Here is a 26895-nt window from a genome sequence, read left to right on the forward strand (position 1 = left end):
GAGAGAGAAATATATGACAACAAAGCCAGAAACAGAGAGAGAGTGCCCATCAAACACCACAATGAGAGTGGAAAATGCCTGTGTGCACACACACACACACACACACACACCTATACACACATAGCATGAATAGAGAATAGAGATGCCCACCTGTGGATCCATTCTCCTCTCTGCTGCTCTGAAATTGTAGCTAGCTTTGAACCTGCCTGGTCCTTTGAAGTGCTGGCGTCACGGCGCTGCTCGTCTGGCCCTGCCAGCAGGTTCTGATGTGGTCACGTGTGCTGTTTCATTTCCACAAAGAATAGATAGGCCTCTGGATGCAACCACTGCCCACACTTCTCACTGCTGCTGCACCTCCCCCTAGCGATGGCAACCAGTACTGATACTGCTGAACCACTGATACTGTTGAACCAGTACTGCTGAACCAGTAGTGTTACTGCTGAACCAGTACTGCTGAACCAGTACTGAGGCTGCTGAACCAGTACTGTTACTGTTGAACCAGTACTGAAACTGCTGAACCAGTACTGCTGAACCAGTTCTGTTACTGCTGAAACAGACTATTGAAACAATACTGTTACTATTGAACCAAAACTATGACTCTTGAACCAGTACTGTTGCTGCTAAACCAGTATTGTTACTAATAAACCAGAGCTATTACTATTGAACCAGTACTGCTATTGCTAAACCAGTACGGTTACGGGTAAGCCAGTACTTTAACTGCTGAATCATCATTGCTACTGCAATGTGTGTCAACTGGCAGTACTTCTCCTGAAACTATTATGACTGTGAACAAGCACCTCAAGAGGAGATCGTCCTTCTCTGTCGATGTGGTGCAAGACGTGCTGTCACTGACGGCTCTCTGTCGAGAGTATGAGCTCACTGCTCTGAGTCTGCACCGCCACAATAGGCCACTGTGACATGCAGATGTTGTTGCTCATGTCACGTTGGGCTGCGTGTTTGCGTATCTTTCCCACACTTCATACATACGTCAAGTGTTTCCATGGCTGCTGACAGCAAGTCTGACCTCACCTTTCCTCGGACAAAACCTCAACAGTGACACTTTATGTAGACATGTCACCACTGCATTCCTGTCTCACACCAACCTGACCTGTCAGTGACACGGATGAGGACATGCACACACTTGCACATACACACACACATAGACATACCCAAAAGCACACACAGGCATGCACGCTCACATCTTTTACCAGTTGGAAGACTTCTATTCAGTATGAAGCCAGTGCAAACAGGCTTCCTGTCAGGTCAAGCATAGTGTTAGGTAATAATGAACACACACACACACACGCCTGGCTGGACATACTCTCACACAATCCTGTGACCTCTAGTTGACCTCTAACCGAACTGACAACGCACGGCAGCTGGGAGGTAGAGAATTCTGGGAACAAACTGAAACCATACGCCAATTCTCTTATAATCCACAGGGATGGAGGGATGACGGAGGACAGGAGAGAGAGATACTATGCCTGTTCCTCAGACAGAGAACAGTGTCACAGCTGTGGGCAGATTAGCTCACTGAACAGATGACTTAAAGAGAAGAACGAACCACATGCGAAAAACATGTGTATCAAAGAAAGAGAAAGTTAGAGAACGAGAGTAAGTGTCAGAGGAAGAAGACACACAGGGACACAATGTCATATTGTATATTCAAGAATGAGATTGTCACACTTTATTGGAAAAAAAATGCAACCTGACGCATATATTCTGTCATATATACACATCATTCCTTACATTCACCTCAAGGTCAACAGCCATCATCGTATGCAATAGTAACACAACCTACTGCAAAGCTGAGAATGCTAGACCTCTAAACATTGAGAAGAGTACATAAAAACAATGTGCAGTACTATTAGGAGTAATAGTAAAGATAGACATTACTCAGATTACTGTGCTATAAATGTTAACAGATATTCTCTCCCTGTCCTATAAGTGTGTCGTTGGCGCCACATAACACTGGGGACCCAGCCCGGTTCTTTCAACCTATCTGAACCAGGGACTGGCATAGCTTGCATAACGGGCCGTACCACCCGCCCAGCATTCAGGGGTCAGGGCGGTCCCCTCTAAAGGCAACCCCTGACCCCCTTCCAGGGTTTGATGGTGGCATGTTCCGGGATGTGTCTGTGTGTATGACAGCTGGCCCAATGCTACCCCTAATCCCATTTAAGCCCTGTGGCTCCCCTGGTCTCATTCATTTTTACACACACACACACACACACACACACACACACACACACACTCACACACATCATCTCTCTCTCTCTCTGACCTCCATGCCTCTTCTACCCCCTCTATCCCAGACCCGAGTCATCTGCCCCCTTACTCCCGCAGCCACAGTAGCTACAGTGACTTCAAGGCTATACGAAGGATACTTTTCACAGACATTCAGTATACTCACTTTCTGTTCACGACTGACCTGCTCCACCAACCTCTTCTGCTCTCCAGCCATCTACGCCCCCCTCCCCCCCCCCCCCCCCCCCCAACAATCCGACCAACTTACTGCTGTCAGTTTGTAGCTCTGATGTGCTATCATGTGATGGTAATGATGAACCATATCTTATAAAGCTGAAATACAAACAGCACAGGGTGGGTAGTAGTGATATGTCTCCTCTACCTTGCTTTAAGGTGTCACCTTTTTCAATTGAAGATTGAAGCAGTCTAAGCTCTGTGGAATGAGTATGAGGAAATGTATTTTTTTTTATATTTAGTGGTGGGTTGTTATTTCTCTAAACATTGTTTACTTCACTCAACCTAGGCATGAGGTCATTCATCTGTCTCCAACCCACCTAGAAACACTTCCAATACAAACAGTTAAATGTCACATGTAGCAACAGCATTATATTACTCATAGCAATGCTAAACATCACATTAAATGTTAACCATCTTTTCCACTTCCACATTCTTTATCCATTAGGGTCTAACAGTGTCGTCATGGACTGGTTATCTCACATAACACTCACATTCTCCTTTCAGGTTATTTATATTTCATGAAATTTTCCATAAGATCCATTGGCCAGAATAAAAAACGGCACTGGGGTTAAATTATTCCTAGATGATCCCTACTACTCAACACAAACTCTTTCTTGTCTATCTTAAAAATCCTGGTCGTCTGGGGAGTCGGTACAATGTGGATAAAGAGCGCCCCCTGGGGGACACAGCTTTCATCTTTTCACTGTCCAACATCTCTTCTGCCTTCTCACTGTCCAGTCTCTACCTCTGACCAGGGAAGGTTTTCTTTGATTGGATGACAGACAATTCTGGGCTTTTATGAGGTGCGAAATTACTACAATTAAATAAAAAAACGATTTGAAATAGATTGGGCTGGGCAACATTTATGTTTCGGTGGCTTGAGACTCATGGAGACAACCCCAGTGATGCATTACGTGAGTGGCCATTCCCTTTAATGGACTTGAGAGAAAAATAAAGGTTTGTTTCAGCAGACAGTAGTGGCTTTCTGACTTTGATAGTTGAGTTAAAAGGCATATCCAGGTGATGAGATGGTTAAAAGCTTCCTAGCTCTATACAAAAATATAGAAAAAAGTAGAGATACAAATTCAATGACGACAAAACGTAACAATTAGCAAAAACAACTCTATTCTGCTTCATTTTGTGCTTCTTTCTGACGAGTCAACACTTGCAGTCTGAGATCATGTCACAATAACAACAACATAGAACACTACAGAAAGCAACAATGAGGGGAGGATGGGGTCTTCCATTTGAAGGTGTTCATATAAAATAACACAAAGAAAAGGAGCTTCCCTCGAAATGTCCATGCTCATAAAAGTCACAGTGTTCTTTCTCCTCCACACGTCCATGTTCTGTCAGTGGGGTAATACTTCATCTAAATGGTTATTTTATACCTTTAAATACAAAAATAACAGCCTTGTCTGACCAAAGCCAAAGTCTTGAGCGGTTAGGGTTACGGTCTAGTGGTTGAAGGGTGAAAAAGTTCAACAGGTGGATAAAGGCTTCCAGAGCTTGATCCAAACTTGCACCTCTTTCTTCCAGCCCTGCATATAAGTCTACGTACGACTCTGTGTTGGAAGAGAGGGAATAATAAAAGTTTTTTGGGGGGGAGATTTCAAAAGTTGACACAAAGCTTATATCCACTCTCCCCATTGACCCTGTCCTTTGACAAAGGGCTGGAATTCCGGCTAACCCCATTACCACAGAGAAGCACATCCTTCCAAGTCTCTCTCCGTGCATGAGGTTAGCAGTGAGTGTGCTGTGTGGGAGCGTGCGCGTGCGTAAAAAGACGGATCGTTTGGGTCGACGGCGCCAAGGCTTCAGAAGTTGCTGAAGAGCTCGTGTTTTTTGCTCCAGTCCATCTGCGGTGCCCTCTTCCTGGCCCGCTTGGCGTGGGCCTTCTCCTTGGCCTCGGCCGCCGTGGGACTCAGACGCAGGCCCAGCTCTGCGAACGGGTCCAGCAGATGGCCCGGCTCATCCTCACACAGCTGGACAGAACCGGGAGAGAGAACATGTCAAATGTAGGTATTCCAACACTGGCTGGAACACACGCTACTCTGACGTCATAGCGACGTATCGCGAAACATGCATCCATTCGCACGCACGCGCGCGCACACTCTGGTACACACACTGGGCTGAGAGCATACCAAGTTAACGGCAACGTATCACGAGCACGCATCCACACAACACGCGCACCCCCTACCTGTGTGCTGTTGCCCTGGCTGCTCAGGTCTGAGTGTGTGGACTTGATGGACTGGGTGGAGGAGCTGCCGTTTATCTGAGGGCTGGGTGAGGAGCCGTTGGTTATGGACGGACCGGAGTAGTCTGTCAGAGACACACACTCATTAGGATCGGGTCGGAATGTACCAGACATGCCACACACACACGCCACAGGCATACAGAATCCAGCAGAAGGAGCTGAAAGCACTACAATGGCTAGAGTTTATCATTAAAAACACTTTTGAAACTGTTCAATGTTACTTGGTACAACAGAGTTGTGCGATGCACTGAACGGGAGCAAAGTAGTATGCAGTGACGAGGTACATTTGGTCTTGTTGGACCGCAGTGCAGTCTGGGCGGCGTAGTCCTGCCTCTTACCTCTGACATGGCTGACATTGGGGATGACGCCCATCCTCTTGAAGTGGTCATCTGTGTCGGGGTCCACTACCAGCAGCCTGGTCTCATCTCCTCCGCTCTTGATGAAGGCCACCACCTCGCCGTGGCGCATGCCCTCGATGTTCACCCCATTCACCTGGACATGATTGAGAAATGGAGAAAAGAAGAAAGAAATAATGATATATCAAACTTAGTACACACACAGAGCAATGACATTTGCAACAACACAATTCCTAAGGTTATGAGACACAGTAACAACAGTGACAATCACAATGTCAAGGCTCTAGGTCTAGAAGGGCAATTATTTTTTAGGAGCAAACACTAGCTACATTATTATCACTAGGGGGTGCTATGGACCATTGTAGCCAAAATACATCGGACCCAGAAGAGGAGAAAAACCTTTTGGGATATCAATCGCACATCTTAGCTTGAAGCTGTCTATCAGCAGTTTGTCCTAAATGCTTCGTTCACCGAGGTACAAGCTCAACGTAGTGTTGTCTTAATTCTCAAGTGTTCATACCTACGGCTATCAGAATAGACCATTAACTATTTCGACAGTAAAACGTCATGGCAGTGAGGGAAGATTTGAGAAACACGAAGTTGGGGTGCTGGCCAAGTTTTTGTAGCTTCTAATCTTTTATCTTTATTTTTTTCAGCTAGAGAGCCATCCTCTAGCTCAAAACAGGAAAAGTGTATGTCTTGTGTCTGAGTGATCTGTGTACGAAGAACCATTGTAAGGCCCAGTGAGACTCAGAGTTAGTCCTTCTACTGTCTAGATGCAGTATTGTTTGACTTGAGTCCTTGTCTCTCAGGACTGCTGGAGTTAGGAAGCTAGGTAGCTGTAGCTTCGCTAGGCGCTGGCTGGATTAACATTGGTGCACCATCAAATATTGATGGCAGGCCTCTGCTCCAGCACTAGTGTGGGTTTCAGGTATCCTGTACACAGGGGAAATTTGTTGAAAATTCACCCTACTTATGAAATGAGGGGCTAAGGTGGAGGAGGTGGAGGAAGAGGAGGATGACTCTTTAGGGGAGTCCTCTCTCATAACCTCTCAGAAGGGAAAAAGGAAGGGCCCGGTAATGACAAAGAAATCGAGAGGGCTTGTCTGTGAAAAAGAGATAAAGGAAGAGAGAGAGTGTGAGAGAGAGAGAGAGAGAGAGAGAGAGAGAGAGAGAGAGAGAGAGATGAACCCAAACCATGACTGAACAGGGTCGAGTCAGAGTCAGAAATCGAGACATGGGCAAAAAGTAAAAAGGCCGTGAGAGTGGGTACGGGCGGGAGAGTATGTGAGAGAACAGCAGCGCAGCAATGTCTCAGTGGGAGGAAGAAAGACATATCAGCAGATGGAAACCGGCAGCAGCTGCGGAACCCCCCCGCCCTCCCCTCCTCTATTTCTCTCTCTCCATCCCAAATCTCTCCCCCCTTTCCCTACATTAGCTGGGGTGTGAGAAGCCAGCAGGGAGTCAGACAGATTGGCCTGCTCTGGGGGCGACGCAGCACCGAGTCGGGAACAACAAGTGGCTTTTGTGTTAGGGTTAGCCGGCAGGTGTTGTGTCAGGTTTCATTGGCTAACCATCCCAAACACCAAAACAGGCCACTCAGCTAATGAATAGTACAGTAGAGCACTACAGTAGGGACACTGAGCTAATCACACCATAGCTGCAACAGAAGTACCATTCATTATCATGGTGTTTTCCTCCACAAAGTGTACGTGCGTGTTTTGATGCCATGGCTGTATCGGAGCACCTGGGGACTGTGTGTGTGTGTGGCTGCGATTATCACGATGTGAACAGTATGTGGGAGGAGACAGCTGATTATCACACTGATGTGACTGGCTCATTGTCACCGGTCATGGAACACAGGGCTTCGAAAGTATCAAAAGAAAGGAAAAGAATGTAGATGTACAGTAGGTCATTCATGAAACCAGAAATGGGCCGACACGCATGTCTGGGTGTGTGGACGCTCTTTTGCTTTAAAGGTGTAATACGCCTTTAAACAGGTACGGGTCCCTCTCCTGGCCCAGTCTCTACAGAAACACATCTCTGTACTCATCTTTCTCCTGACAGTAATGATGATGATACCACAACCCCAGCAGCACCAGTCTACTGGAGCGTGGAGAGAGAGGGAGGGAGGGGAGAGAGAGAGGAAGGGGTGGAGGGAGGGAGGTAGAGAGGGGGGTGTGGGAAGTCAGCGAGGCTGAAAGGTCTGTCATGGGTCCTCACCTCCATAACAAGCTGCTGACAGACAATGAAAGCGGGGTGGTTGGTCGGAGACGGCTGCAATTAACCCTAACACACACATACACACACACACACACACACTCACACACACAAAGTGACTTGCAGCCAGCCACCCAAGGTTACAGGCGTGAAAGCCTAGGGGCTCAGAGTGGCTCAGCTCGGTTCTATGATGACCTACTGTACAAGCAACAAGCAGTTTTGTTTCTAAAGAACAGACTGTGGTTATTAGAAATCCCTCTCTATGTGCCCTGTTCAAACAATGCTAACAAGGCTAAGCTAACACTGGTGGGATACACGCGTCTCCACAGGGAATAGGTCCAATGCTTTGACTGGGGGTTCACAAGAGGCCATTAACACAAAGGTGATTGACCCAAGGTTCCAGAACTAAGAGAACATTTTATTTTGGGTTCTGCATACAGGATGCACTGTACAGTGAGTGATGTTTGTGTGGTCAGGGCCAGATTCTCTCTGTCTCTATAAACTTGGCTAAGTCTATTGACAAGCCCGAAGAGGGATAGGGATGGGCCTGCTATTGTCATCAACTACCCAAACCACAGGAAGTTCCCATGCACTCTCTCTAGCTTCCTGTTATCAGTTGGACATCAAAGCAGCTGGTACATTAATGTCAATTTGGTGCCACCCTGTAATACTCACAAAGGCAGAAAACATTACTCTCTAAACCAATAATGGATTTGCTGGGTACTTTCCAACCTTTGGTTTAGCTCTGTTTGGACACTACTGAATGTGCTTAAACTCTTATTGGCCTTGTTCAACCGTTCTATGACCCTGTGAGGTTATATGACCCAGTTGGGTCCTGTTTGACATGGTGTAGTTGGTTTGGTGGGGTCTATGGGCCTCTTTAGCCTGGTTTGGTTTTACCTGCTGCTCTAATGTTAGAGCTCACGAGAACATGCCTCCAGACCTGAATATACACACACACACACATACACACACACACACACACACACTACATCTGGAGTTTGTAGAGATGAGCGATTACAGGGTGTCTGAACACAGTATGTGGTAATGATGATAAAGTGGGTGAGTGTGCATGCGCGCGTCCTGAGCCATCATACTTTATCGAACCATCCTTCCATGCTTAGTGTGTGTGTCCCACCCCGGCTACAACCCTCCCTCCTCTCCTCTCCTCGCCCCCTATCCTATTTTCCCTTCTCTTTCCAACCTATCCCGGGCTCATGGGCATCTGCTGTCTGACTAATAACCTGTCGTCTTCACCAGCAGCTGTGGAGGGTCTGGGGTGCGGACGGTGTTATTGTAAGGGGGGGGGGGAAAGCAGGCACACGTGTGTGGCCCCGCACACACTGGCTGTGATAGGTGTGACTGGTGGGTCTGCTACTACACAGGCATGTGCACGCACACACCTTGATTTTATGACATGATAAATGCATACTAACGGGTGTCGGAGAACACAGGCATGCATTCAGTCCATAAACATGCATGGGGGTGACAGGTGGAGACCAGGGAGGAATAAACCACTCTCTCATTATAATACCCTCGCTGTCGTTCATCCCCAGTGTGCCTGATGTAAACAGTCCTCTCCTGGGGGTCCCTGTGGCCTGGCTTTGACCCCCATCCATCAATAAGCGCCTCATTAGCTAAGGGTCTCATCATGTCTGCCAGCCACCCAATGGGAAACTGTCCCTCCGCCATGACTCCCACCAGTTTATCTTTCACTCGTTGTGATCAGCCAAAACCAGGTGATTTTAGTTTCTGAAATTGAGTCGCCCCCGCTCCCCTCATCCATCCTCCCACCGCTTAGTAACCCCCGCCATGCCTCACCTCTCTGGTCATGCCCCCCCCCCCCCCTCACCATCTACAGCCCCCTCTCCCTCACCTCTACCAGTCTGTCCTGAGGTTGGAGCCCAGCGAGGTCGGCCGGCGAGCCACGGTCCAGGGAGCGGATGTACTGGCCGGGCCGGGACCTCTCGCTGTGCAGGTTGAAGCCGTAGCCCGTCTCAGCCCGCACCAGGTGGCACAGCCGGGGGAACAGCTCCGAGGGGTCGACCGGGGGAAGTGCCTTGGCCTTGGCTTCTGCTTCGGCCTGGATGTGAGCCAGGGCCTCCTAGAGGAATCAGACAGCCATATTAATACTGTTCCTAGAGTTCACTTGAATGTGTGTATCCACTATCCAGTGCTGTAGGTAAACTACAGTATAACGGATGTAATTTGACCAGTTATCAATGTAATTTGACTGGTAAAATCTCATCTGTTGGTAGCCACATTACAACATCTGAACTGAATGTTGTTCTTAATTGTACGGAATGCTTGAACAACAGAATGATCTCAGAAGATTCCCATTAAAGTAGACAGGCTGATTAACACTGACAGGATATGCTGATGGCATCACAAAGGCTGTCACACGAACAAAGCACCAAAACGCTTAACCACGCAAAAAACCTTGTTCAGTCGCCATGCAGTCTGACAGGTTCTACACCAGCACTCCTTCTCAGTTAGAAGTTATATCTGTAAACAGTTTAAATGGGCTACCACTATTATCAGGCACATAATACATACAGCACAGTGCTTGCAGTTTATGGGAATTCCTAAACTAGCGTAGGTCATTTCTATTTATGAGAGTTACAAAAGGAAACCAGAAAACGTCAAGGCAATATTGACATTATGAATCCCTTGCATGTAAATGTTTGTGTGTGTGTGTGTGAGGAAGGGACAACTACTGTTGAGCAGCAGTGTAACCCTACCTCATAATGAGCAGTCACATACAGGTGAAGCCAGTGTACAGTGTACAGTGACAGGAGGCGAGGCTTATCAGGACTGCCTGTACTATGAGTGGACAAACAGGAAGTCCAGCCTGCCACATATTATCAACATCACATCGCGCAACGTTAATGTTCAGATGGAAAACTCAAGCTATTGTTCACACTCCACCCTGTGTGTGTGGGTGCTAAAAATACACACACTGGGACTGAGGGGGCAGAGAAAATAACTGAGAGATAGAGAAAAAGAGAGAGAAAGGAGGGAGGTGGAATAAAAAGGAAAACTGATAAATTATGAAAATGTATTCAGTCTTTCCCTCTCCTCTATGCATCACCTACCCTGAGTCGTCAGAGAAAAAGCTTAGTGACTATAAATGCTTTCGTAACAGCCATAAATAAAGTAAAAAACGGGCTAAAAAAATAACGGCATCAAGAAACATGGCCTAGTTTAAGCACATAATGTATTAAACCAACAGTGAACTGGGGAGCTTGCCCTGCCAAAGCTAGCTGGGCCGAGTCGGGCCAAGCCAGACGAGGTCCAGGTCCAAAGCACAATGGAATCATTCAGCCTAATTTCATTCCCATCACTCCCAATCCACACAGGGGGGACTTCCTGCCAGGCCCCAGGAAGGGGAGGGGGCTCCTGGAGAGAGGTAACTTAGCTATTAGCACTCTGAACAGTGGGAGAGACAGGGAGAGAGGGATACACAGAAAGAGGGAGAGAGTGACAAAGAGAAACAGAGAGACAAAGAGACAGAGAGAGAAAGAGACAGACAGAGATAGAGAGAGACAGACAGACATACAGACAGACAGACAGAGAGAAAAGACAGAGAGAGAAAAAGAGAGACAGAGACAGACAGATAGAGAACGAGCTCTTGATAGAAAAGCTGGAGTAAGATAAACAGAGGAAGCACAGAGCAGCACAGCTGGTAGACATTAGTGTGGGGAGATGGCCTTCTCTCCCAGGCTAAGCTCTGACTGCCTCTACATACCTGTCTACCCGAACCTAGCGACATGTCTGTCTACCCTAGCCTAACTACATGTCTGTCTACCCTAGCCTAACTACATGTCTGTCTACCCTAGTCTAGCTACATGTCTGTCTACCCTAGTCTAGCTACATGTCTGTCTACCTTAGTCTAGCTACATGTCTGTCTACCCTAGTCTAGCTACATGTGTCTATGTTCGCCTAGCCGTCTGTCTACCCTTGCCTGGCTACCTGTCTGTCTGCCATAGACTGGCCACCCTAACCTAGTGTAACAGACGTGGCCTTGCTCCATCAGAGGTACACTGGCTGATGTTCGCCTTTCACTGGGATCGAACCCGCCACCTCTGACATACCAAGCACGACCACTACCAGCTACGCCAACGAAAAGCTAGCTATTCGCTGGCGCGGGTGGCCTTTTACATACCTGAGGAGTTTAACCGATCAACACCAGCTAAACTAGCAACATGTCCATCCCCGTCAGAGCCCTATGTTTTGTGTGGAACAATACCCTGCCGCCCCACATTAATCAGCGCCAATCGATACACACAGATCCATACTGAAGTGTTGCCAATTGGAGAGTGAGATCTTCATTAAAGACACCTAACAGGGTTCTCACAGGAGAAACACAGTTCAGGTTTACAAAAACAGATCACACGGGTTGCTCAGCAATAGAGCCATCTCTAGTGGTCCCAGTAAAATGCTGTCACAGTGAAAAGCTAAATGGGACTGCTGCCAGCCAAAGGAAGATAATCAAATGGTGTTCCCAGGGAAACCAGGATGTGCTTGTAAGACTGTTTGAATGCTGCGTGACTGTTTCCCCAATAGTTTCTCATTACTGAGGAAATATGAGAGATGCAAAATAAACAAATAAAAAGGTACAAATGAAATCATTGGTAAACAACTGTCATATCATATCCCACACAGCGTTTTGGGTATATTTAGATTATCATTGAACTATTTACATAGCAATACCTATAGTAACGACACTGTAGCTACATGGGAACTGCAATATAATCACACTTTGTTTAGTGATACAAGTTATGATGGTGGAAGATTGGGATTTACAGGGGTATGAGGCTGTTAACATTGATCTTGTTTTGGTAAAGCAACATTCAACTGCCCCTTTACAACATCCACTCACCCCTTACACCCCTCCCCCATGTCGTGCCTTCTTACACTTTTATAATAACCTATACAGCTAACACGTAAAACGATTTTATTTACACAGCAATTCCCATATACCTAGAATATTTTTACTATAGATATTCCCCAGGGTGTCTCCATCCCTGTGTTGAAGTTAAGGATGGAACGATTTAGAACTAAAGCTTCTTAAGACTGAATCATTTTATCGTGAGGGGGTGGATTAATGACCTGTGGTTTTTGACAAAATGTTTAGCTGAAGAACAGATGCAGTCCAGTATGATTTTTCCACATTTGTCAGCAAACTAGCCTATAATCAGGAAATCTGAGTTATGTTCTGGAAAACATAGTCCTGTTTGGGTACAGGAACAGCAAGGTCTGAACGAGAACAGAATTCCATGGTCTGGCGGTGGTGCCATGTGAGTACTGTTTTGGTCCATGGAGTTAGGCCATAGGAAAGTTCTGGAAATAAATCAGGATCATTCCTATAGGGAGGCAGATATGGAATGCAGGTTTTTTCTCTCCAGGCTATCCACACCCATTATAGTACATGCTGTCCTGTGGCCCACACACCCTGGTCCTCATGGCCCCATAGCTGACCCACCCTGCCCCACTGGCACAGCCCTGTTTATCAGGACCGGATGGTCTGTCAATGGACATGTGACCTGACATGCATTCCTCCAATTTCCTGTCACAATCAGCCATTGTGCTGTCTGTCTCTCCATCTCTGTCTATCAATGGGGAAGTGTCAGAGACTGTTTGTCTTGAGTGTGTGTGTGTGTGTGTGTGCAAGTGAGCGTGTGTGTGTACAGTATGAGCAAGAATATATCTGTGTGTCTATGTGTTTTCTCCAATGCCACCACTGGTCATGGTGTTTGTGGTGAAACCAGATCTCCTGCTGTTGAATTATTCACAGTGAGACTGCTGGAATAGCTAGATCATGACCACTGTTAACCCTTTCACAGCCAGGGATCACTGGCTGTCTTTGCACCACCGGACTGTGGCAGCCATTGTGTGTGTACTGCACTGTATGTGTGTATTATAAGTGTATGTGTGTCTGTAAACACATGAGTGAATGTGTTTATGTGTGGAGTTCTCAACCTAGGGGGATTCCCTAACCCTGTGTGTGTGTGTCTTCTATGTATTCTTCCTATAGGGGATTATAGCTACCTCAATATGCCTGGCCCACTCGGTCAGGGATCAGGTGTCTTATGAGGCTTCTATGTAGTGTGTCCTCACAAACTCATACACAAGGATATGATTTCATGATCATCGCTCCTGAGGTTAATATCAAGTTTGTCAACACTGTGTTGATGATGTGAGTGTTTTCCCGTGTGAAAAAAACCTCCAGTAAAACACAACTGAAAGAGTAGCTAGATGAAACACATCCACCTGAAATATTTCCCCTCTTTAACAAGTGAGGTAAGCTGTAGCTCTCCTTTTCATCCTGAAACCTCACACGCACACACACACACTCACTCAAAGAAGCACATGGACAGACTGCAGATGTCATCAACACTAGCCGTTGTCGTGCAGATGGCTGTGTTACTGTAACCGGCTCAGCCTGTTGAGTCTGTTGTCTCAGGGTCTGAGAGGGGTGTGGCTTACAGGTGAAGGAAGACAAAATTACCAACTGTTCAAAATAAAACCCCTCAGAGTAAAAATGATTGCCACATATCATGTCAATAACATACAACTTAGAGTTGCATGTCTACACATGATACACAAAACACATGTCAACATGTGTATTTTAAAGAGCTCTAGGAAGGTTAACAATTAGGATTGTTTGATGGAACAATTTCCGCCCACAGACGGAAAGCATGCTGCGTGTGTGTTTTCGTGTGTGTGTGTTTATGCTCAATCTGAGAGGATATGAAGCTAAGAACTCTCAGTGGGGTTGCTGAAAGAGAAAGAGAAAATGAGGAAGAGGAAGAGAGAAAAAGCAAGGGCCAGTGACCAAATCCTTCTCTGGGGAAACCAGAGAGGGATTAGGCAAACGAACATAAGACAGAAAGAAGGGCAGACATGGTGAGATAAAGAGATAGGCTGGGAGAAAGTGGAAACAAATGCATGAGGAAAGAGAGATGGAGAACACAGAGGGGTATGGGGAAAGGAAAGGATGAAGGTAATATAGAAAGTAAATACCAGTGCCTAAGGTCCAAGAGACAGAAAGAAAGACAGAAAGAAAGAGAGAGATGGGTTGGCTCAATCGGCTGCATTGCCAAAGCCTTTTCCCCCCCTGGGGTTAGTGTGTGCTGAGGGAAGGCCTGTTTGTAATGTGTGACTGATCCAGCGGTTCCACCGCCTGGGAAACACTGCTGGGGTGAGGGTAGGGAGAGAGGAGGAGAAGGGGGGGGGAGAAGAGAAGAGGAGGGAAACAGTGAAACCTGCTGACCGTGTGGCACTCTCCCCCCGCTTCAGAGTTCACAGCACTGCAGAGATGAAGGGGAGTGGAAGAGATAAGGAGTCGACAGGAAAAGAAAGAGAAGAGGCTAAACCAGAGAGAGACAAGGGAGGGAGGGAGGCAGAGAGGAAGAGAAAAGGAAGGAGGAGTTTTGTGGGAGGACAGGGGGTTATGAAGGCGATGGAGATGAAAGGTGCTACTGTTGCTCCTGTGATGACCTCTGATTGAACCCCTTATCAGTCTGCATGTAGACGAAACACTACAGGGCCACTTATGACTGCACAGCACAGGGCACAGCGCAGAGAACAGCACAGCACACTGCACTGCGCGCACTGCGCTGCAGGAAATTGGTAGATCTAAAAAGATCAGATAGATCTAAATCTATAGATGGAGACACCAGGACGTCTACACCATCTACACCCATCCCACACTTTAAGATCAAAAGTGATCTTAAAGTGATCTTTTTCACCGCCAAACATTGCATAGAAACTTTAGAAATGTGAACTATTAAACAACGATACCAAATTGTATTTCTTGTCATTATCCCCCTGTTGTTATCTCATGATAGAACAGTTGACATGTTGACAGCTTCTGTCAACTTCAACCTGGAATCCCATTCAATGTCTCCCTTTTCAAAGCCCTGTCTCTTGTCCATCTTTATAGCGTCTACGTGTGTGTGTGCATGAGGGAGATAGATAAAGAGATTGGGAATGCCCACACGTGTATGTCCTTGTGAAGTTATTTACAGCCTTCCAGGTGTTTTTATTGTGAAGTGAGTTCAACCATGTGCTTTCTTTGGAGCCCAGACCCTATCCATAGAGGCTGTGATGTATTCTCTGTGGAGCATAAATGTAGACTAGTCTCACTTGAACTCTAGTTTCCTCCATTCACCCCTGGTTTGGGCGGGAGATGAATAAAATAAGAAATGAGAAGATGGACTGGTTGAACAAAATCTTTGGTTTCCAAAATAACAAAAGCTTGAAAAACCACCAGACTGAGTTTGACTGCAGATGGCCTGGGATGTCTTGAAGCCTGAGGCTGTCACTGACCAAACACACACACATTCACACAAAAACAAGGGGATTAAGGTGACACTCTCTTCCTGTATAACAGCCACACATATATTATCCACGTCCTTCCCAAATCCCAACACACAAAAAACACTAGTCTGTCTAGCAACTTGAGAGCCCTTCGAGTCTGTGACTGAGGAAAGTCAAACAGGTCTCAAAGCAGCCACAGTGACCTGGCAGGACATTCTGGCCATGTCACAGTTGTCCCCTAATTCAGGGTCCAGTTGCTCAGATCCGTGAGACAGGCTATTGAATCCCAAACATAACCTGGGGAGCAGGCAACAATAGAAGCTAGTGCATGGTTGTTTACTAGCGCTAGTGAGCTGGCCCATTAATCCACCTCTGGCTGGGTGACTCAGCGGGTCAGAGAAGCTATTCCAACTGAAATTGAGTTTGAGAAAATCCAGATGTATGGGCATTGATCGACCTTAAATCCCTGAACTGAGTCAAAGTCAAGCAAAATAAAGGAGTCCTGTGTATACCTGGCAAAACCTGGAAATCCTTCCTATCTCCTCTTCATACACCCATTCAGTCCTCCTCAGATCCCCCCTTTTGCACAATATTCAAAGCTATCTTTTTCTACATCCATTTTCTCCTCCTTTGCCTCTCCTCCATGCCCTCTCTCCCTCCATTCTAACAGTTCCCAGGTGCCAGGGCAGCTCATCTGGTGAGAGTTACATCCATAATCTCCCTTCATGTTGAGCATAGCCCTGTAAAATCCCACAGGTAAAGATTCAGGAAGTCTTATCGCTGGCCATGACCAATTGCAACCAGCAGTTCACCTGACCATCAATCATTTTGTGCTGCTGATTTCTTGCAGCATGATTTATTGCAGCCAAAGTATAACCGACATTGCTTTGGTGTGACAAGGCAGAGAAAAGGTGTAAAAAAGGTTCAACTGTAATTATGGCCCCCGGAATGTTCCACAAATGTGTGTGTCATCGGGTCTCATGCGTGCTGTCACGTTTGCTGTCACTTGGCACAGTACATCCTATGTCAAACTTAACCTCTCCACAATAATGTCAGAACACTGAATATGCAACTCTAAAGAATAAAAAAATGAAAGCCATAGCATGTAATTGAAGAAAGCTGCTTTTGTCATGGTTTCCAGTCTTTGCTCACAGCCCAGGGGGTAACTTAGACCAAACTACATTAAGGCATTGAAGCACAGCCCACCTCGGAGACACACAATCGCATTGTGTAATAAGGGACTAGCACATTGAGTCATCTTCCTACCCTGAAAATCTTCACTGGGTTCACACAGCAAGCACATGCAACTCAGTTGCAACAGGCAAACTGCTTTGTTTCCATGAGAACATACTGTACAATTATACATCTATGAAGCGTTAAGGAGTGTGTGTGCACACGGGGACACACACACGCAGGGGCAAATGACTGCACATCCTTGCAATCCGTGAGAACTTATCGTGTAGCCTACTGCACATCTCAGATGTGTGAAGGAGAGTACTAAACTATACGCACACACACACACTCAAACAGACACACTTTATCTAAGAAACATGCTGGATGCGTTTTCATGGTCATTGTAAAGGACTGGAGTGGAAATGGATGCCATGCACGCGCTATGTTAAATCAAGAGGAACAGGGGTCCCACATGTCTGTCGTCTTTTCTGTCGGTGTGAAGATTCACGATAAAAATCTTTAACTGGAAACGGACAGTCTGAACTCAATCATTTAGTCAAGATTATTTGGGATTACTCGGTTCATCAGCAGTGATAAGAGGTCCACACCTTTCCCCTTCATTTCCCAATGTCTATTTTCCCTTTAGTACCTATGTCTATTTTTCGTTCAACATTTTCATCAGCTCCCCCCATCCTTCCTTCGCTACCCCTCATTCTCTCCCATGTACTGTGTTTCTCAATTTCTCTTACTCTCCATCTCTCCGTGTGCCAATGTGCTGTGTTTATGTGACATGCAGTTGAGGGTGATGACAAACGTAGGACCCCGCCCCTGTTATCAGTCAGAAGCAGACAGGGTAATGTGTGCGTGTGTACTGTATACATGGGGGACCTCTGAGGGTTGATTGGGCCATAGGACCCCCCCCCCCCCCAGCCATCTATTAAGACACAGGCCCAGACATTTATGTAGTGCACGTCTGAACGCTGCTGTGTGTATCCCACCCCCCTCCCCCCCCCCCGCCCCAACCAGGAAACATGAGGCCCAACAGGATGTACAGTGATGGGAGATGAGAGGGGAAAGAGTGAGGGAGTGAGGGCATGAAGGCGATTATATCAACCCCAGCAAACTGCTGCTCAGAATTTCAACATCATTACCCCATGCATATTTTGACAGCCCATGGACGAAGCTCGACAGATTCCAGCAAATAATTACATTCTTTCACAAACACATAAACCAGGATTCCAGCCCTTCTCGGATTCTCAAAGCATGCTGAATCAATTAGATGGAATTTTTTCTCAGTGTACAACATGGCCTCCCATCTACATAGCATGGAGACGTTCTCTATGCTTGGCACCTCAACACTTGGCACCTTAACACTTTGAAACAAGGAACCGGTTCAAGGAACAAAAAAGAAAACCATAAAAAATGGATATTTTGCAAGGAACAAAAACGAAGCAAGAATAAAAAATGTCAGTTCTGTGACTGACCAAAATTGCAAATCAATCAATTGACCTGGACGCCACTGTGGACTTCTGCCAAAGACAGGCATAGGAAACTCCTACTTTGTAATGCAAATTGTGCGGTCTTGTAATGTTTCGTGACATTGATAGATATTTTACTCTATAGGCTATAGTCTCAATCAAAATAGCATCTAAAAGATTCAGAGCCTACATATCTCACATCCCTAGTAACCGGTACTGGCAGGGCTGGACTGGGACCCTGGCATGGCATTTTTGCTCAGACCGGCCACCACAATCGGTCCGACCGGGACGGGACGGGGGGTGGAGAATGTTAAGAAATGTGATTGGAACAGCCCAGTGTCAGTATGGAAAATGAACCAATGGGCCGCTGTCCCTGCTTTATGGGCCGGTCGTTGGCCAATTTAAAGTAAAACAATAATTATAATTGTATGCCAGACTACCAGTCCAGGCCTGGGTACTGGTGTCATTTTGGCTCTAACCGGTTCGGGAACGATAATTTGAAGGTGGAACGTAAAACCGGAGATGTTAAAATACAGATTCGGCACGGAACGAACTGATTGAAAAAACAATTCTGGTTTGAAGCCCTGCTTACTGTAACACACAAACACACACACGCCATACAGTTTTACACCAAGGGGTTTAGAAAAGCCACAGAGTGACCATGGCCACAACCCACCGATCCCAGCAGTCCTTCAGAGGGCTGAGAGTGACCAGGGTATGCAGGGAATCTGGTCCAAGGTCAGGGAGAGTCCGTATGAGATAAGAAGCGTGTGTGTGTGTGTGTGTCAGTGTGTGACAGTGAGAGAAAGAGAGTGCAAGAAGGAGAGACAGAATAAAGGAAGAGAGAGGGTGAAAGAGCGAGACAGAGAGAGCAGAATCGGATAAAGTGAGAGAGAGAGTGGGTTGGGTAGAGTGGGGTGAGTAGTATGGAAGACTGTAGGAAGTTCCTTCTGGTTAGGAGGTGCTTGTGTGGGGGGCTATGAAACAAGGACTGCAGCTACACAGCTGGACTCAGCATTCCAGTGAACTGCCGACCTCCCTGCCTGCCTACATGTCTGTCTGTCTGTCTGTCTGCCTACCTGTCTCTCTCTCTCTTTATATCTGCAGTGTTGCTGTGTGTGAACATTCATCTCCTCAATCAGTTCAGGACCACAGCATGAACAGACAACTCTCCAAATGTGCACTTTTGATGGCTTCTTTCACTGAAAGACACTGTCATATCCAATACACTGAATATTGGATATGAATATTGGAATACAATGAATATTGGAATATCTTCTCTCTCCTCTCTCTCCCACCTATTTTCTATCTATATTCCTCTCAACCACTCCTGCTGTTTCTCTCTCTCTCTCCCTCCAACTCACTCTATCCTCGTTTCTTTCTCCCACTCACACTCTCGGTCCTTACAAAACTCTCCTCTCTCCCTCTAACTAAATGCCCCTCCCCCTACTCAGCTAGTGTGGTTGCGAGTGGGCAGTGTATTGATCTCTTGTCTATCTACAATTTGTTCTGATAGCACACTGTTCCAGCACCACCACAGTCCTGTGAAGAAGTGGGTGTGGGTGTGCGTGGGAGGGGTTGGGGGTTACTGGATGAGAGAAATATTCAACTTTCCAACATGGATTGGAAATTCTGCTTTCTTATTTGTCCAAAGGCGCTGGTTAAAGATTTCAGTGCCAGAAAGCGCTTCCTGCTTCAGCCATGAGCAGGGTCCAAGGTGGACAGACGTTCTGCTCCAGCAGAGCCTCCCCTGGTGTGTGTGTCAGATCTCTGTGTGCAGGGTCAGCAGGGGGAACGACCCCAGCACTGACCACGCGGTCACGCCTGGGGGGGATAAGAGACATACACACGCGGTCCTCTCTTTCCCACAAGTTTGGCTCGTTCACTCTTATCACACACACACACACACGGTTCTTTTTAACTCACACATATGGTTCTCTCTCTCTCTCTAACACACAAACACACACACACACACACACACACAAATAGGTCAAATTCCACCAACACCCTCCGGCCCCCATTTCAACCCCACCACTCCCACCAAGAAGAACCCCATATCCCACATGCCAGCATTTTCTTCAGGCATTCCTCAGGCCTGACACCCCGCCACCCCCCAGAACCCTACATCTGGACAGAACACAGCTGGCATTCAGCACAAGCACACAGGGACGGGGGGAGGGGGAGACTAAAAACATGATTCTCATGATTTCTAGTCTTTAAAGGACCCTGAATGAATCGATTCCAGGGGACACCAAGAGACATTTTGAGAGATTATTACTGTAAATGCATGTGTTCTCTGTCCATATCGTTCGACTGTTTTGATGGAGCGGGTTTTAGGGCTAGCGTGCTGTGGATGAGAGCAGAAGAGACCAGTGTCACCCAGGGAAGACGGTAAGACAGGGGACAACAGCAAAAAACAGGGGAAGACAGGAAGACAAGGGCGGAAGGAAGACAGGGGAAGACACCTCTGCTGGCAGTCCCTCTCTCCCCAGACCCGGGCGTGTGTTCCTCTGGACCGGAGTTGACGTTTTTTTCCATTATTCTGCAGAGAAGAATCTGGGACAGGGAGGACACTGGAGGACAGCAGGGCACAGCGGAGCGGAGATTAGGCTACAGCACAGTGCAAACAGACAGTCAGAACAGGACACGAGGCACCAGTGAGGCCACAGAACCACACTGACAACCGAGACCGAGACAAAAACAACATCTGCGGACAGAAGAATGGAAAAGCGGTTGGGGGGGGGGGGATCAAGAGTTTGAAAACTTGATGTGTATATAAAGCCGTATTGTAGAACATAGGATAGAGGCCTGTGAACATGTGTCTCTGTGTGTGTACCTCTCTTTTGACGGCTGTGCACGACCAGCTGTCCACAGAACAAACTCCATTTCTTTCTCTCTCTCCATCGCCTCTCATCGCCCTCTTTCCACCTCTGCCCTTCCTCTACCGCCTCCTCACGTCCATCTCTCTCTCCCTCTCTCAAATCCAGGAGCTGTCCCTGTGTTTACACAAACGTGACCTTTGACCCCACCAGCCCTGACCACTGTGTACTCTCGGTCCACCCCCACATCCCCCCCCCCAACGCAGATTCCTTTGTGGTGCTCAGCCAAGCTCAGCAGGGACCATGACTATAGATCATTTCATCCATCGTTTTGCTCCTAGCTGTTTTATCCTGCAGCACCCTAGAGGGTTTGTTGTGTGTAGAGAACGCTTCTTTGTGTCACTCTATCGATCTTTTTCGATCTATCCATCCCTCTCTCAGTCTCTCTTTCTTTCTAACTCCAGCTCCATTGCCGACATTGAGCAATGGCGTGTTTAGTCTGTGCTGCTGTTTAGAAGCAGACCAGTGCTGTGAGCCTGTGACACATTCATGCATGGGCTTACTGTACAAAAACCACATACACACACACCATACACACACTTACAGACACCACACACACAACACACACAAACACCACACAAACACTGAGATGTTTGAACTCATGTTTCGTAGGATCCAGGCAGGATGTTTTCAGGATGCCTTTCTGAACACCAAACATCATGTTTCAGGGAGATGCACACACTACAGGAAGTTATCTTAGTCTTAGCTGAACCACTCCTTCGTTTAACACAAACTTTAGAACTGCAAATGATGTTCTCGAACTGCCAGTGGTTCTGCGCCTGGTGAGGATATGGTCCCACTCTCACGAAGGAGGTGTTCCGACCCTCATCTAGTCCTTAACACTGAACTATATAATGTTTTGAAGCAACAACAAAACAAAGGCGTTCTGTAGTAAAGCTGTAGAATACCACCGAGTTGGAAGATAATGTGGGGTATGGTTTTGGTATTGAAGAGCGTGTTGAACGTTTACACGTGTGTGTTTGAGTCTCAATGAGTTATGGGTTGCAAGTGTACAAAGACTGGTAAATGGGACACATATGGCAGTTAGGGCTTGAGGAAACCCAGTGAGGAGACCATTAGAGGAACAACCTCATTCATTATTACTGAACCCTGCGGATGCTACGTGTATATGTGTGTGGGTGGTGACTGTTGGTTTGTGAACATTCTGCATGTGTATACACATGGACCTGCATACTATACATTCTATATTGCATCTGTATACACATGGGCACGCAATCTGTGTTTTTGTGTGTGTGACTGTGTAACCAATTCATGCGTTTCTGCAACTGTGCTGAAGTGTGCATGTATTTCCTATGAGTCACCCAAGACACATTTAGATCTTTGAAAATGCAACTCAGCACCCCTACTGAATTATAAGCACTGCAGCCAGTGTCTGTCTGTTTTTAATATTATTATTTCAAATCAACAACTGCAACACTGTAAATGTGACTCACCAGGAGAGAGGACAACAACAACCTACTTTGTTTTTATATTGCAGGCTAGATAACCCAACTAGGGTGGAGTTAATGTCTTTAGACCCACCAGTGAGAAAGAGAGAGAGAAATGGAGTGAGAAAGAAACAGACAGAGCAAGCAGAAAGCACCAGAAGGCAAGGAGCGAGAGATTGTCCAAAAATGTTGCCGTCTTCAAAACAACCCACAGAACACAAATATGTCCCCTGCTTTGACTGTGGGAGGAATGGCCACATCAATCCCAGCACGACTCTTTCCCGCCTCATCATGGAACAAACTGAGAGGGCAAGGTTGGAAATCATAGCAGTTTGTTCGTATGTCAGCTTTCTCTTTCTCTCTCGTCATGTCTAAACATACATCCCTCTAAACTCTCCCCTTCCCCCTATCTAACTCTTGGCCATCTACCATCCTGTCCCTTAACCGCTTTGTCCTGCTGTCTGTCTCACTCTTTCTGGTTCTTGCAGATCATTTCAAATATTCCTGACCTGTTGTGTCTCCCTTGCCCCTTGCCAGGCTCAGGTTAACCCGTGAGAAGTAGAAAGGCCTGGTGCTCTAGCAGTGTGTGGTGTGGGGATACCAGGGTCTTTAACTATGGAGCTACAGAGCTAGCCAGGGATGAAAGAAGTGTTTTGTCCGTCTCTTCGATAACCGAGTGACTACGTTCAGTTGAGTTCTAGGTTTTATAAGTATTAGCAATCTGTAGATTGGAGAGAGAGTTTAACCAACACCCCGACATAAATCGATCATTTCAGACACAACGGTACTAGCGGTCTGTTTCATACATGAAGGTCGAAGGATGGTGTTTATAGTGAATAGAGAAGAACAAAGATAACATACAGCCAATGGATGTTAGTTATTATAGGCAGGTGGATACAACATCATAAAACTGTGACTGTCTTCAGAACATAGTAGGTTACAGTAGGAAAACATATATATGAATGGATAATACGACAGAATGTATGAACAGATGATAAGGTAATAGCTGATTGGGATTAACATAAGCGCTTAGGAAATCATATTTCTTCCACTTCCAATTTCTTCTTGGAGAGGCTTCTCAATGTGGTCTGAATACATGGACAGATGATCCCTAAAGCCTGTTTAACAAGTGTTGCTCCACCTACACACACACACACACACACACTTCTGGGAGTGTGTGTGTGGGCTGCGTCAACCCACATACACACATGAAAGCAATCAAAGGTGCAAGAACACATGCTCCCACGTCAAAGTGATGGAGATAGTTCTGCGTTGCAACCTTCGACACACACAGCTGATGTCATCCACATGGGTAGTCGTCCAATCACATGCTTTGAAACAGACAAGGAATGAATGCCTGACTACATTACATCCTTGTGTGTGTTTATGTGTGTGTGTGTGTGTTTGTGTGTTGCTGAGGGTACCCTCTCTGTGGTGAGAAAGTGACACTGGACTCTTTGTCAAAGGGATCTGGTGACAATGGAGAATGAGACTGTACCCCTGACGGAATACCTTGAGGAGTGAGCCGTGTGTGTGTGTGTGCATGCGTGTGTGTGCGTGTGTGTGTGTGTGCATACATGTGTGTGTGTGTGCGCTCTCGCAATTAGGAGAAAAGAGAACATCCCCACGTGGTCTTCAGATGTATCCTCTTACCTCTCCGCACACCTTCGTGATGTCTGTCTCTCTCTCTCTCTCTCTCTCTCTCTCTCTCTCTCTCTCTCACACACACACACACACACACACACACACACTCACAAACAGACACCATTCACCCAGATTTCATAGCAGAACTTTACAACACAAAGGACTGGAGAGAAAAAAGAAACAAAGACAAAACCAAACTGACATTCAAGGCGATGTCCTCCGTCATCACCAGGCAAGGCAGAGTGAAACCAGCACCTTAAGAAGCCTGAGTCAAGGCCTTGTCGTTTTCTGGATCTCATTCTGAACGTAGCCTGTGAGAGCACAGAGCAGCCTTTAGCAAAACACAGGCTTGACTGCCTTACATAAGCCTTCCATTCACCACTCACTGTCCTGTCCTGTATTGTCATTTTCCATTAAAGCCCTCCAACATGAGCTCTTGAAAAGACTTGAATGACACATGGGTCATAGCCAGACTGACAGGGATGTTGAACAGTTAGAGACATATCTTTTAACATTTGGGGGTTTTGTCACTGTAATTACACCCACATAGACCCAGATAAGGGTTGTGTGCTGGTTTGTGAGAGTGTTTTGAGGTTGCGGTTTCTTTGTGATTTGGTGCTACTTCAGCTACACACACACACACACACACACCTACATACGCACACACACACACACACACACACACACACACACACACACACACACACACACACACACACACACACACACACAGAGTGAAGGCAGAGAGGTTTTGAGTTAGTTCGGTCCTTGGACACTCTTAGCTGTCCTACAAATCAACAGCAGAGTAAACATCAGAGGAATGTAGTGAAAAGGAGACCTGGGGAATGATAGGCCGTAAAACAGAACCTAAAAGAACAGTCAGTGTCATGTAACCTACACAAACAAACCCCCCCCCCTCCACACACACACACACGTGTTAGTGATTATGGCTGGTGACAGGGGTTTGACTGCAGAACATGAGCGGCCTGAAACTTCCCGACAGGAAGTTCTGGAATTCAGGTAACTCTAGGAGTCCTGCTACCATGGCAACGCTTGGGAGCCTACACTCACTTTGTGTAGCAACTAGAGGAGTTGAGGAGATGTGATTAGAAGGGAGGAGTCTGGAGGAGTCTGAAGAGATGGGGAGGAGAGGAGCAGAGGTGAGGGGATGAGAGTGGAGGAGAGGAGATGAAGAGTGGAGAGGGGTGTGGAATAGAAAATGTAAAAAAGAAAATGTAAGACTAGATCATCAGCCCCCACCTTTAGCAATGTCATGACAAGACATGACATAAAGACATGAGTGTCCAGGGATGAGATGCACACAGGAAGCCTGTCACTTCCTGTCCCCCTTTCCACCTGGCTGTTTGATGGCTGACTTTACAGCCCTCTGAGGAGACTGAGGACATAAAGCTGACACGTTTGGCTTAGAGGAGGTGTGAAACAGCCAGGGCTTAACACACACACAATGTGAGGAGCATTCTCATCCTACAGAGAACATTGCCATTTACTCTCACTTTCTCAAGTCTCATTGTCCCTCCGCTTTCTCCACATCAACCCCTCTCCCCTCAGTGACTCAGTCCCCCCATCCCCTCCCCCCACTTCTACACCCCATACACTGGGCCCCACTTCCTGACCCCCCTTCTGCCCCCCTCCAGTCTACTGCTGTCTGGACTACACAGAGCTGCAGTAGTCATGATTCTGAGGTAGTCAAATATTAAAAGACATACAGATTAAACGTTGTGTTCTTAGATATTTGGGTGGATTTTCTGTGGGATGTTGGTTAGTGTGGATGGTAAAACTAACTGATTAAGACGGCAGGAGAAACAAAGATGAAATACTATAATAAAATACACAGAGCGACAGATTCACTGCATGTGACATAATAGGTGGAATGTCAACAAATGAGTGAAACAGAAAAAAACACTTCTCTTACAGATGAGTGTAGGCCTTTCCAGCTGCAACAGGCCACACTTACTGCACACACACAAACACACACACACCTATCCAGTCAAACTAAGTTGATATACTGAGACATGGGGCAACATCTTTGACTCGTAAAACCTTCCTAAAATGCTACTTCATACAGCAAACAGGACTACAGATCCTTTTCAAACATCAGGCTTTGTATTTTGCATGCTGCTTAATGAGAGCCTGCCTAAAGCCCAGCTGATCTGGTCTTCTCCTCCCCTCCCCTTCTCGTCTCTCCTCCCCTCCTCTTTCTTCGTTTCTCCACCCCTTCTCATTCCTCTCCTATTTTCTCTCTCCCCTTCTATTTTCTTCTCCTTCAGATGAGATTGCCTTCAGAAGTGTCTCTGCATTCTGTCTGCCTCTTCTCATACTAACAAAAAGAGAGAGAGAGGCTTAGAATCAAAGATCCAAACATTTCCAGAGCTTAGCCGAGTCTTCTGACCCCATGGGCTGCAGGGGACTTGTCTCCATGGCTCACACAGACAGCATACAGTGTGTTCACATGTATGCATCCAAATGTGCATCTCCTTCTCTCCTTTTATCTCTCTTTCTTGCCACTTGGAACTGATTGGCCTTGTCAGTGCTCATGTAGAAACGAGGCTGGATCGAGCACAGATATTGGCAAGCGGAGCTTAAGTACAAACACATGTGTGAATGGAGAAA

At 46.6% G+C, this 26895-nt stretch overlaps 1 protein-coding gene across 1 annotated transcript in view; it reads right to left on the reverse strand.

Moving 5' to 3' along the window:
• Positions 1-2515: 2515 nt before the first annotated feature.
• The window catches only part of LOC136940654 (Na(+)/H(+) exchange regulatory cofactor NHE-RF2), a 28171-nt gene continuing 3791 nt past the window's right edge, over positions 2516-26895 (reverse strand). The window contains exons 3-6 of the mRNA XM_067232888.1: positions 9194-9421; positions 5080-5233; positions 4685-4806; positions 2516-4469 (exon numbers count right to left, since the gene is read on the reverse strand). Of these exons, the coding sequence (XP_067088989.1) occupies positions 4302-4469; positions 4685-4806; positions 5080-5233; positions 9194-9421 (672 nt within the window). The 3' untranslated portion in view covers positions 2516-4301. The remainder of the gene's footprint in view (positions 4470-4684; positions 4807-5079; positions 5234-9193; positions 9422-26895) is intronic.

This window comes from Osmerus mordax, chromosome 3 (genome assembly GCF_038355195.1).
Source record: "Osmerus mordax isolate fOsmMor3 chromosome 3, fOsmMor3.pri, whole genome shotgun sequence".
Lineage (NCBI taxonomy): Eukaryota > Metazoa > Chordata > Actinopteri > Osmeriformes > Osmeridae > Osmerus > Osmerus mordax.